At 28.3% G+C, this 10,183-nt stretch overlaps 2 protein-coding genes across 4 annotated transcripts in view; one reads left to right on the top strand and one right to left on the bottom strand.

The window, feature by feature from the left end:
• Positions 1 to 839: 839 nt before the first annotated feature.
• Positions 840 to 6,305, bottom strand: LOC145965278 (lipase 3). Of its 3 annotated transcripts, XM_083088712.1 has the most exons (8): positions 5,671 to 5,747; positions 4,906 to 5,082; positions 4,196 to 4,376; positions 3,643 to 3,757; positions 2,665 to 2,914; positions 2,122 to 2,280; positions 1,785 to 2,012; positions 840 to 1,647 (listed from the first exon to the last, which is right to left on the bottom strand). In XM_083088712.1, exons 3-8 carry the CDS (start codon positions 4,368 to 4,370, stop codon positions 1,459 to 1,461), a joined length of 1,116 nt encoding a protein of 371 aa, XP_082944838.1. In that variant the 5' UTR covers positions 4,371 to 4,376; positions 4,906 to 5,082; positions 5,671 to 5,747; the 3' UTR covers positions 840 to 1,458. The 3 variants fall into 3 exon arrangements, with proteins under 3 accessions (XP_082944838.1, XP_082944836.1, XP_082944837.1); XM_083088710.1 differs by lacking the exon at positions 4,906 to 5,082 and having other exon boundaries at positions 842 to 1,647; positions 5,671 to 6,305; XM_083088711.1 differs by lacking the exon at positions 4,906 to 5,082 and having other exon boundaries at positions 849 to 1,635; positions 5,671 to 6,299.
• Positions 6,306 to 7,433: 1,128 nt separating this feature from the next.
• The window catches only part of Rig (gem nuclear organelle associated protein rigor mortis), a 6,666-nt gene continuing 3,916 nt past the window's right edge, over positions 7,434 to 10,183 (top strand). The window contains exons 1-7 of the mRNA XM_083088696.1: positions 7,434 to 7,555; positions 8,005 to 8,348; positions 8,502 to 8,851; positions 9,026 to 9,337; positions 9,405 to 9,669; positions 9,761 to 9,986; positions 10,050 to 10,131. Coding sequence (XP_082944822.1) covers positions 8,046 to 8,348; positions 8,502 to 8,851; positions 9,026 to 9,337; positions 9,405 to 9,669; positions 9,761 to 9,986; positions 10,050 to 10,131 — 1,538 coding nt within the window. The 5' untranslated portion in view covers positions 7,434 to 7,555; positions 8,005 to 8,045. The remainder of the gene's footprint in view (positions 7,556 to 8,004; positions 8,349 to 8,501; positions 8,852 to 9,025; positions 9,338 to 9,404; positions 9,670 to 9,760; positions 9,987 to 10,049; positions 10,132 to 10,183) is intronic.

The following is a 10,183-nucleotide window of genomic DNA, read 5'->3' as shown; positions in this document are numbered from 1 at the left end:
GGAAAATTAATTTAACATTAAGAAAATTAATAAGAAAATTCGTAAAGATACATTTAAGATTTTAATGTGTTCAATCAAGCGTATAATTATATGCTGTGATAATATTATATATAATTAATATCCTATGGAGCAAATATAAAATAACAATAAATATGTCCAAAATTATAAGATGTAACAAATAAAATCTGGATCTCTTTATTTATTATCATTTTTATTTATTTTCTATGATATATGTATATTTTATTCGTTTTTTTCTGCAATAATTATTATTGCAATAATTATTATTGCAATAATAATTAGATCTATAAAATAAGAATTATCAAAATAATTAGGTAATTTTGGAAATCTTCATTTTCTTCAAATTTTAATAAATATACTGATTAAGAGATTAGCTTTAATAATCTTGATCTTGATAAAACATGTGTTTTTGTGACTTTAAGTAATATTTGGAAGGTTTTAGCCGTCGAATTATTATTTTATTAAAGTTATTATCAAATAAAAGTCTACGTGAAGTAAAATTTGAATTTAAGTTGTTACAATGAAATATGTAATATTGGACATTGTTTATATAGGTATTAGTACCCATATTACACGCATATTACATAAATTATAATTAAAAACATATTTATAAATAATTAAATACACATTTTTAAAATTAGAATATTTCGAGTATTATTCTTAAAAAAAAAAGATTGCATCTTTGATATTTCCATTTCTTCAAAATTCATAAATATCATAAAACTTTGTCCAAGAAAAAGAGAGAGAGAGAGAGAGAGAGAGAAATACACAGAATGCAATATTAATATATTATTTCCATTTATTATTATAATTATATAGATGGTTTTTTCCGTAAAATTGAGTAATTCTCGTATCACTATCATAAATATACATACACAGATAGACTGATAAGCGTATAATGTATTAAAATGCAAGATCGGCTAAGATATTACATTTAATCACTTAACATTTTTTCACTTTTATATTTATATTTACATTCATTTTATATTTATTTCTACATTGTGAATATAAATATGAATATAAATTGTGAATATAAATGTGAATATAAATTTATATTTACAATATTTATTGTATATTTATTTTTCATTTATTTTATATTTATCTTATATTTATTTTTGCAATTATTTATATTTACTTTCTATTTATTTTTGCAATTATTTATATTTGCAAATTGTCATTTATATTGATCACATTGCAACTATCTTTGCAATCCATCGCGATGACTATTAGAAGGAACAAAGATTGTTAAAAACGCGTGCGTTAATCTAATTCGCTTTTACAGTAATTATAAATAATACAATTATAAATAATACAAGAATACTATCAGTTTACGTTCCATTGAGTTAACAGTTGACAGTTGTGGAATTGCGACTCAATTTTAGTAAAGACTTAGCAACATGCAATATTCATCATTTACATAATTTAATTAACGATGTAATATTATCCCATCGATGTAATATTATTCGAAGTTTCCCCCTTCATAAGCTTGAACACTCTTTCGTACACGAGTCTGGGCGCATCTTTGGCCAACATAAAGTCCACGTGATTAAATTCGGGCCACTGCACTTCGTACATGTCTATTACATTGGGCAATATGTGGTAGAGCCTCTTCACATCCTTAAAAAAATCCTTTCGTGAATCATCGCGGGCACAATTTCTTTCAAACTATCCCCTCGATTTGACGTTAAAACTTGACTTTTACAGAATTAACGCGAATTAATCTTCGCTACGTATTTTATTTGAATACGCGTTCCTTCGTTACTCACCAAGGTACCAACCAGCCAGTCACCAAGACCGTAGAACAACGCGATCGGGACCGTAATATTTGCCAGATTGTAATCCGGAGGTTCCGCCGAGTTGTACACCAACAGATTTTTATCGAGACCGTAATCGTATTTGCGAAATTTGCCGGTTTGGTATATCTGGATGTAATGCAGAATTGTCTTGGTCGAGGCTCCAGCCGGATTGTGACTCAGGATGATAGGTAGTAGAGTCTAAATAAGGACATGCGCTAAAATTCAATCTGAAGTATGATCGGACGATCTTCAAACGATGGAAATTTCGTAATGATCGACATTTTATTTCGATCGCGAATCTACTCACGTAGTTCAATTGCTCGCGATCGTAACCGCAGATTATGAATATCAGGTTGGCGCAGATCTTTTCCTCAATAATATTCTTTTCGCAACCGTATTTCGCGAAATACTTCCAAAAATTGTTCTGTGGCAGGAATTCGTTGTGGAAAAAATGCCGCATGATCAGCTGTAAGAAAATATTTTTTTACTTGTAATATATAATTTATTTATTATTCTTTCCTTTTTCAACTTTTGCGATATTTTAGAGATTTAGTAAATAAATAAATTAATTAATTTTTAATAATAAGTAGTTAATTAATTAATTAATTAATTTTTATTAAAAAATTATTTATTTATTTATTTACTTAATTAATATAATTATAATTTATTTATTTATTAAATTAAATTAATTAATTTTTATAATTAGATATTAATTAATTATTTTTTTTAACAGCTTAAAATTATTTATGGAATAATAATTTACAGAAGTTTCGAGAGTTGCTTGGATTTTAATTTTAACTCGTCGAAGAACATCTCGTTAAAATTATAATTGAAGATTAAATTACTTTACCTTATATAATTCCAAGGGGAATGTTTTAGAGAAGTATTTTATCGGACTTTTCATATGGCTTATAAAAACTGCTGGCGCAAAGCTGATCATCTTTTGCACCATTCGTGCGAATTCCGGACGCTCTGATGTCATTATGTAAAAACTAGCTGCTCCCATAGAATGACCGATGTACGTGTGCAACGATTGAGATGTTATATTCGTGATATATGTGAACATCGCGGGTAAATCATAGATGCCCATTTCGTTGAAGCTAACCGGTTGAAAATTCAATTGATATCACAAAATGTAGTAAATATGTTTATGATCGTATTTAAAATTTTTATTTGAAAACGCGATACTAATAACATTTGAGAATTAATAAAAAGTGATATAAATATTTTTAAGACTTTAACTTTCCAGAAATGTCACGTTTTTCAACGTGAAGTTACAAATATCAAAAGGACGTTTGTGACAGATTTTAATACCATTAGATTTGCGTTTTTAAAACATAATAGATGCTTCAAATTCCATGCAACTTTTGATCATAAAATGCACCGAACTTTCGCTTATTTTCAAATTTTGCGCGTTCAAATTATCAGCAATATCATTTTTCTTATATTTCTGTTGATATTCTTTGATGAAGGGATGAGATATTTCTCTGCCTAAATATAATTAAAATTACGATGTACATCTTTGTTTCGTTTTCTCACTTTATATTGATTATTGAAAATTAAATTAAGTTTGCCACATTATTATAATATTTTTATTTCTCTCATTTTCCACAAAGATAACGTAATTTACTGCAAATCTAATGGCCTGAAAAATCATCTTACTCAAAAAACTGCATCTAATACAACTTTCATATTGTTTATAATGGATAAACGCGACATTTCCGGATATAATTATATTTAAATAAGTAATAATAATAAATACTTATTAAAAATGCTTATATAATATAAGCATTTTTATTATAAATATATTATTTTTATTTTATAGTACCTGAAATCCCAGAATGTCAAATTCGACGGAGATAGGGAAATATGCGCCCTCGAGTAGGTATTACCACGAAAATTGCCCAACCAAACATCGTATCCCTGATCCGCTAATAAATAAGCTGAAATCCCAAGGAAATTGTTTGCAACATTTATGACAAACTTAGATTTTTTCATATAATATCCTCATAATATCTTTACTTAATATTCTTTAATAATAATAGACAAAGATTGCGAACTCTGATTTATAATCCATAAATTATTATTTAATTAAATTAGTTAAATAAACAGTTCTAAATATATGATATATATAATTAAATAAATATGTATGTAAAAATATATGTAATAAACACATAATAAATTTTAACAATGTTCAAAAAGTAAGATGTATTAAAAATTGCATTACAATTAAAATAAAATTGCAAAGTATGTTTGCTATTTAAATTTGATAATTTTTCTAGGCATTTTTCTGATAAAATATTAAGGATATGATTTCGGAATATCTCCTAAGGATAATTATATAAGGAATATCTCCTAAGGATAATTATAAAGGATTGTACCGAGTGCTTTGCCTCTGCCAAGAAAGATCCAGTCGACGGAACTGCATAACAGACCGTGTTGCAGTAGCACAGGTAGAGAATCGTTTGCACCTGGGATTCGATGTAACGTCAGGCGATAACCGTCCTCTGTCGTTACAACATGAGCCTCTGCGGGATAACCCGCTTTTCTTATCATCTCCAGCTGAAAGAGGAATCGATAAAAAGAGCACTCATAACATTGATCTAAAGCTGAAATAAATTTATGTAATAAAATATAGTATTTATTTTCTAAATAATAGAGCTTGTTTCTATATTAAATATGCAGAGTAATTTTGCATTATGCACATATGTATATCTAATTAATATAAAGAGTAATTGTTAAAAAAATTTAATAAATATATTTAAAAAAATGAAAATTAATTTTTAAATTATAATAATTTATGGAATTATTTTTAAAAAAGTTTTAAAAATATATTTTAATGTAAGAATGCATATAAATTTTTGAATTTTAAAGAAATAGTTTAATCTATTAGATATATATATTTATAAATCATAAAATATAAAGTAAAAAAGATAATTATCTATAAAAGAATTAATTATCTAAAAGAATTAATTACCGAATAATTTCTAGAGAATACAAGGCAGAGTAGTTAAAAGTTTAAATGATAAAGTGAACTCGATAAAAATTATTTCGAAAATTCTAGAGAATTTAATTTTTCTTGAAGATTTACCTTTTGAAGAGCCAATAATTAATTAAATAATTTTAATGATTACGTCACAATTATAATATATATGTATAAATACATATTTTTTAATAGTCAATAATTAATTAAATAAAGTCGTTTGCCATCGTTTTTTGGATTTCAAAATTTATTTTTAAATTCTTGTTGATTAAATACTACTCCACTCTAAAAGGAATAAATTTTGAATAATATTGAGGAACTTAAATTAATCGAAGCGAGCAAAATTTAAATCCTCTCGTTTTTAAGCGAAGGATATATACACAAAAAAAAACATTCTTGTTTTGAAAATATATTTAGTTTTAACATGGAAATCTTGAAATAAAATTATATCGCGTTAATTAAAGAAAAATATAATTCCTTGAATATAATTGCTTACTTGAATGAAGCCACTTTATATAGTTCAATCGAGAAAAATATATTCTTACGATTTAAGATTTAATTTTCTTGAATGAAAAGGAAACAATGTTAGATAGAAAATAACATTTTTAAATCAAGGATTATAATTTTCTTAAAGTAGAATCAAATAATTATATATTCTTGAGGTGACAATTACATTATTAAAATAAGACTATAATATTGTCGAAATTTGAAATTATTAAATTCTTCTAAGAAGATTATAAATTGTTGCGTATATACGAAACAATGAATGCGTTAGTTTAAGTATGTAAGTTTTGATTTGACACTTCTTTTGTGTATTTTTTTCTGTATTTTTTGTGTGTTTTTTTTTGTATATTTTTTTCTGTGTATGCTTACCGTGTCGAGAATGACATCGGGATTGTTTCTCGCCTGCTTCCAGCTGCTGACCCACGTTATTCTCTCCACGAATTCACTCCACGTGCTCAGTTTGGGTGTCATGCCTGCCGGCGCCGCGTCGGCCAGGCCGTAAAACGTCAACAAATATACGAGCGCGATAAATCTCATCGCGTCGACGAGCGATTTAATTAATTAATAATTCGATAAAAAGAAGAAGGAACCAACGCGAGCCTCCCGAAAAATGTGAAAAATGCGATATATTATCGACGAAAAGAGAAAAAAATAAACAGAGGAAACGAGATCAATATGTCTGGTCTCTGCGCGTTACTTGTTGTTGTTAAAATGATAATCGTCAGCTTCGTTTACGATTCTTTTTTATCAATCGGGAAGTAGAAAAAGGTGACGGAGAACAAGAGAACGAGGGGAAGCGCACTTACTATCGCGTTGTTAGTCATGCGATCGTAGACGGAGATAGAAAAATACATGCGTACGAAAAATACATCGATTTGTCGGTGTTGCGTGAAACAGAAGGCGCGGAAATCTAAAATATATCTGTGCGATGTGCGATAGTCCAGTGGTATTTTTTTAAAATAAATTAATTTACCGGGTGTCCGAGATAAGCCGCTTTCTTTTCAAAATCGACTTTCGAAAACTGAAATAATTGAAAATCAAAAGAGCCTCGTCAGTTTTTTTCCCTTTAATAAAAACGTCTTTTCGAATAAAATTGTTCCGATAATTTCTCTTATGAAGAAAATTAATGAATCTCGAAGAAATTTCTTAATAATCTTTTATATAAAATTTGTATAAAATTATTCTACAATTATTATATATAATTATATAATTATTGTGTAATAATTATATAAAATTATATAATTATTATATTAAGAAAAGATTTCATAAATTATATAATAATTATATAATTATTATATAATTTATAAAACTTAAAATTTCCCAGCAAACACCAAGTAACATTTATATAATTGTTAGTTGTAATTTCCCACTCAACAATATAACTGATATGTAACTGTTATGTAACTGTTACATAACATGTAACAGTTATATTATTGAGTAGAAAATTATATAATTAACAGTTATATAACTGTTATTTAGTGTTTGCTTAGTTTTTTATTAGGGAAAAATTACAAACTAACACAAATTACAAAAATAACACATCAATGATTTGATTTGTTTTCTTACGAGCAATTAATTGAAAATAAAAATCTTCTCCTTGAAAATCTCTTCCATCTCTTCTACATTTAATTTCGAATAAATTTTATCCTCGACAGATCTCTTTAAAATTTGAAATGTGAATAACGTTAAAAAACGATGAAGTCTTCAAAAAGAATAGCAATTAATTTATTGGCTAAAAAATATTAATATTTATAATTAATCGAAAAATGTGCTACTGTAAAAATTGAACTGATAAAATTGTTGATAATTAAAGATCTTAATGAGTAATTAAATCTACCTTTAATGAGTAGTTAAATCTACCTTTTATATTTTCGTTTGAAACACTGAATTTTTATGTCATATCGACCTTTTCGCAAAAAATCAATACAGATCAATATAAATCAATACACACCGGGAAAATAACAAAATAGTTTTCAAGGATACCTCTAGAGATGCGTTCGAAAATTCTCCCCTAGGATAAAGTGACGTTATAAATTGACCAATCGGGGCAAAGAAATTTCTGCTCCTTCTCTCCTGATTGGCCAATCGAACGCTACTCTATCCCACTGGTACGATTTTCGAATACACTCTTCATTTAATTTGAACAGAAGAAGAATCGATACAAATTTGCGATTCTCACGTGCTTGTTGTTAGCAGAAGCATAACACGCCGATACAATAGCGAATTAAGCGATTGTGACACTACGTTCAACGAGGTAATTTTAGGAAATCATTTTCCTCTCGTTGACGTTTTAATAAAAAACTGACATAATCATAAATTTATTACAAGTCTAAAAATATATCAATCATACCGGTTAACCTTCAATTAATATTGCGTATTACAAATGTGTAAACATATAAGAATAATTAAAAATGTAACTTAAATTAAAAATTAATAAAATTTAAAAAATGACAAAATTAATATAAAAATAATAAAGAAATAAATTAATAAAATTAATAAAAATTTGCATCACGTTATTTTATCTTTTATACTTTTTTTTTCAGACGAAAAACGTTATCCTTGTATCACAATTATTATTTATTGTTTTATTATTTATTATTATTATTTTATTTATTATTATTATTATTTTATTATTTATTATTTATTAATTTTACTGTAATATTTCATAATAATTGTTCTCAATTTCATTGTAAAATTTTACAGGACTTGCTCTATCCTTCTATAGGATACTAAAATACAGCAGGATGAATGAGGCTGTGTTGCCACCCTCGCCAAACTGGTATCTGAACAATATTCTCGTTTGCTCGAAACGTGGAACTCTGGCATGGGGCGCCAAGAATTTTATCATTATTGTCAAACACGAAGAGGGTCATCCTAATCTACAGTTTTCGTTAATTAAGGATTTTTGCAAAGACAGAGTAACAGCGTTGGCATTTTGTCCTAATCTTGACAGCCCAGAATTACTGATTGTTGGCGGTGATGAGGATAAAGTCAGAATTTTGAGTATGGATACATTAGAAGTGATTGTGGAATTCTCTTTTAAAGATGTAAGCAACAAAATTTTACTAAATAAAGTCGAATATATAAACGTAATGTCTCACAAACATTAAAGAAGAATTAATTTTCTTGTTTGAAAGATGATGACTTAGCTTATAAATTATTAATATGATTGTAATTTTTGTATTTTTCTCTTAATTCAGAGCAAGTCAGTTGTAGGAGTTGACTGGTCGGCCAAAGACAGCAATCTTGCATACGCGCTAAATTCAGAAGGCTTTCTAATGCGTTGTTATATATCATATGAGACATCCAAAATAATATCTCTAGGCAAGCTAACTGCTACTTGTTTGGCTTGCTGTCCCCATGACCCGTATCTTGTAGCAGTAGGTACCAAAAGTGGATTAATTTATATTGTTCAAAAAGAAACAATATTATACAAACTGAGGGGACACAATGAGGAAATAGTCAGTTTATCTTGGTGTCCTTCAGATGTAAATGTTTTGAGTGGAAATAATAAGAAAGATTTACTCTTAGCTTCCGGTGCAAAAGACCGGTAAGACAAAATTTTCATAATATTTTGATATTCTATTTATGTATTGAATTAATTACATATATGAAATATATATGTAAGTATTTTATGAGAAAAAAATAATCAAATAACATTTAAAACAATATATTATTGTTATATTCATACCATTTTCTTTGTGTTCTTTCCTTTTATGTCCAGAACTGTGTTCATTTGGAGAGCTGGTGGAGATGGTAGATATGAGACTATGATAAGTATACCAAACATGCCATTCCCTAATTCCTGTCACAAAGGCAAACTTGGCACTACGACTGGAACTTGGATTGCAGTGTGTTGGGTGGAACCTAAAGTGCTTTTAACTTCTTCTCTTTGGGGTGAACTTCTCTCTTGGGATCTTTCTACAAGCAAAAACAATCCCAACTTATTCCATACGTATCACAGCAGAGGATTATTTTGCATAGCTCCTGTACCCAAAAACGATAAAATATCTGATAATTGGAGGACAAAGTCTGAGTGAGTAAACGTTTTATGAATTACGATGAGATATAAAAACATTGAAATTTATCACGTAACATTTTAGACTCGTGGTTTGGACCTTAGCACAAGATCGCTGGATTATATGTTGTAAACAAAATAGCGACCCTTCCAAACCGGCGACCCTGGAATATAAGATTCCTACGCAAGGAGGATTCGTCTATTGCATGGCAGCTTGTCCCATCGATACTTCACGTATTGTATTTGGCGTTGGAGACGCGATGTTGCGTTTGTGGAACTTGTCTGAGCCTCACACAAAGACTTTTGATGTTGTTTCACATTGGCAAAAGATAAGAGGAAAGATTAGAGCGGTAAAAAACATTTTAAGTTTTTATTTTAAAGTTAATTCTTTAAGAGAATTTTTTATGAGAAGTATCAAATGATATCGTGCAAATGTTTCAGGTATCATGGTTTCCTGATGATGAATCCACGGTAGCTTTTGGTACTTCAGAGGGTCGCATTGGTGTATTTGACGCAATTGGAACTAATAAACCACCTATATTGTACAGGCAGTATCATAGAAATACTGTTTACAAGCTTGAATGGGCTAAATTTGAGTCGGAATATTTTTTGTTCTCCTGTGCAGAAGGAGAATTAGTAGCTCACAAGAAATCTGCGCCTCACGGCGGTAAGATGTTAATGTAAAACTCGCAATTTTATCACTGTTTTCTTATCGCAATTTATATTTTAGACCCCATGTCCATAATCATGGAAGGATGCACGGAATTTGCTTGGAAATCCAATTTGTGCTTAGCAATCGCGTTAGAAAATGGGTATAAGTCATATATTTATATTTTAAAAGATGATTAAATTAATTGCATCAAA

This window comes from Camponotus vicinus, unplaced genomic scaffold (assembly GCF_025532165.1).
Source record: "Camponotus vicinus isolate PSW18456_S1 unplaced genomic scaffold, iyCamVici1.0 SCAF_14, whole genome shotgun sequence".
Lineage (NCBI taxonomy): Eukaryota > Metazoa > Arthropoda > Insecta > Hymenoptera > Formicidae > Camponotus > Camponotus vicinus.
The sequence above is the reverse complement of the archived record's forward strand: the minus strand, read 5'-3'. Positions and strand labels throughout refer to the sequence as shown.

Bases quoted from the DNA above. Each gene is read 5' to 3' on its own strand.
- LOC145965278 (XM_083088710.1), bottom strand. From the start codon at position 5,838: ATGAGATTTATCGCGCTCGTATATTTGTTGACGTTTTACGGCCTGGCC. The intron at 3,758-4,195 runs GTACAATCCTTT...TTGGGATTTCAG, and splicing joins TGGCAGAGGCAAAGCACTCG to CTTATTTATTAGCGGATCAG. The intron at 2,281-2,664 runs GTAAAGTAATTT...ATTTTCTTACAG, and splicing joins TCCCCTTGGAATTATATAAG to CTGATCATGCGGCATTTTTT.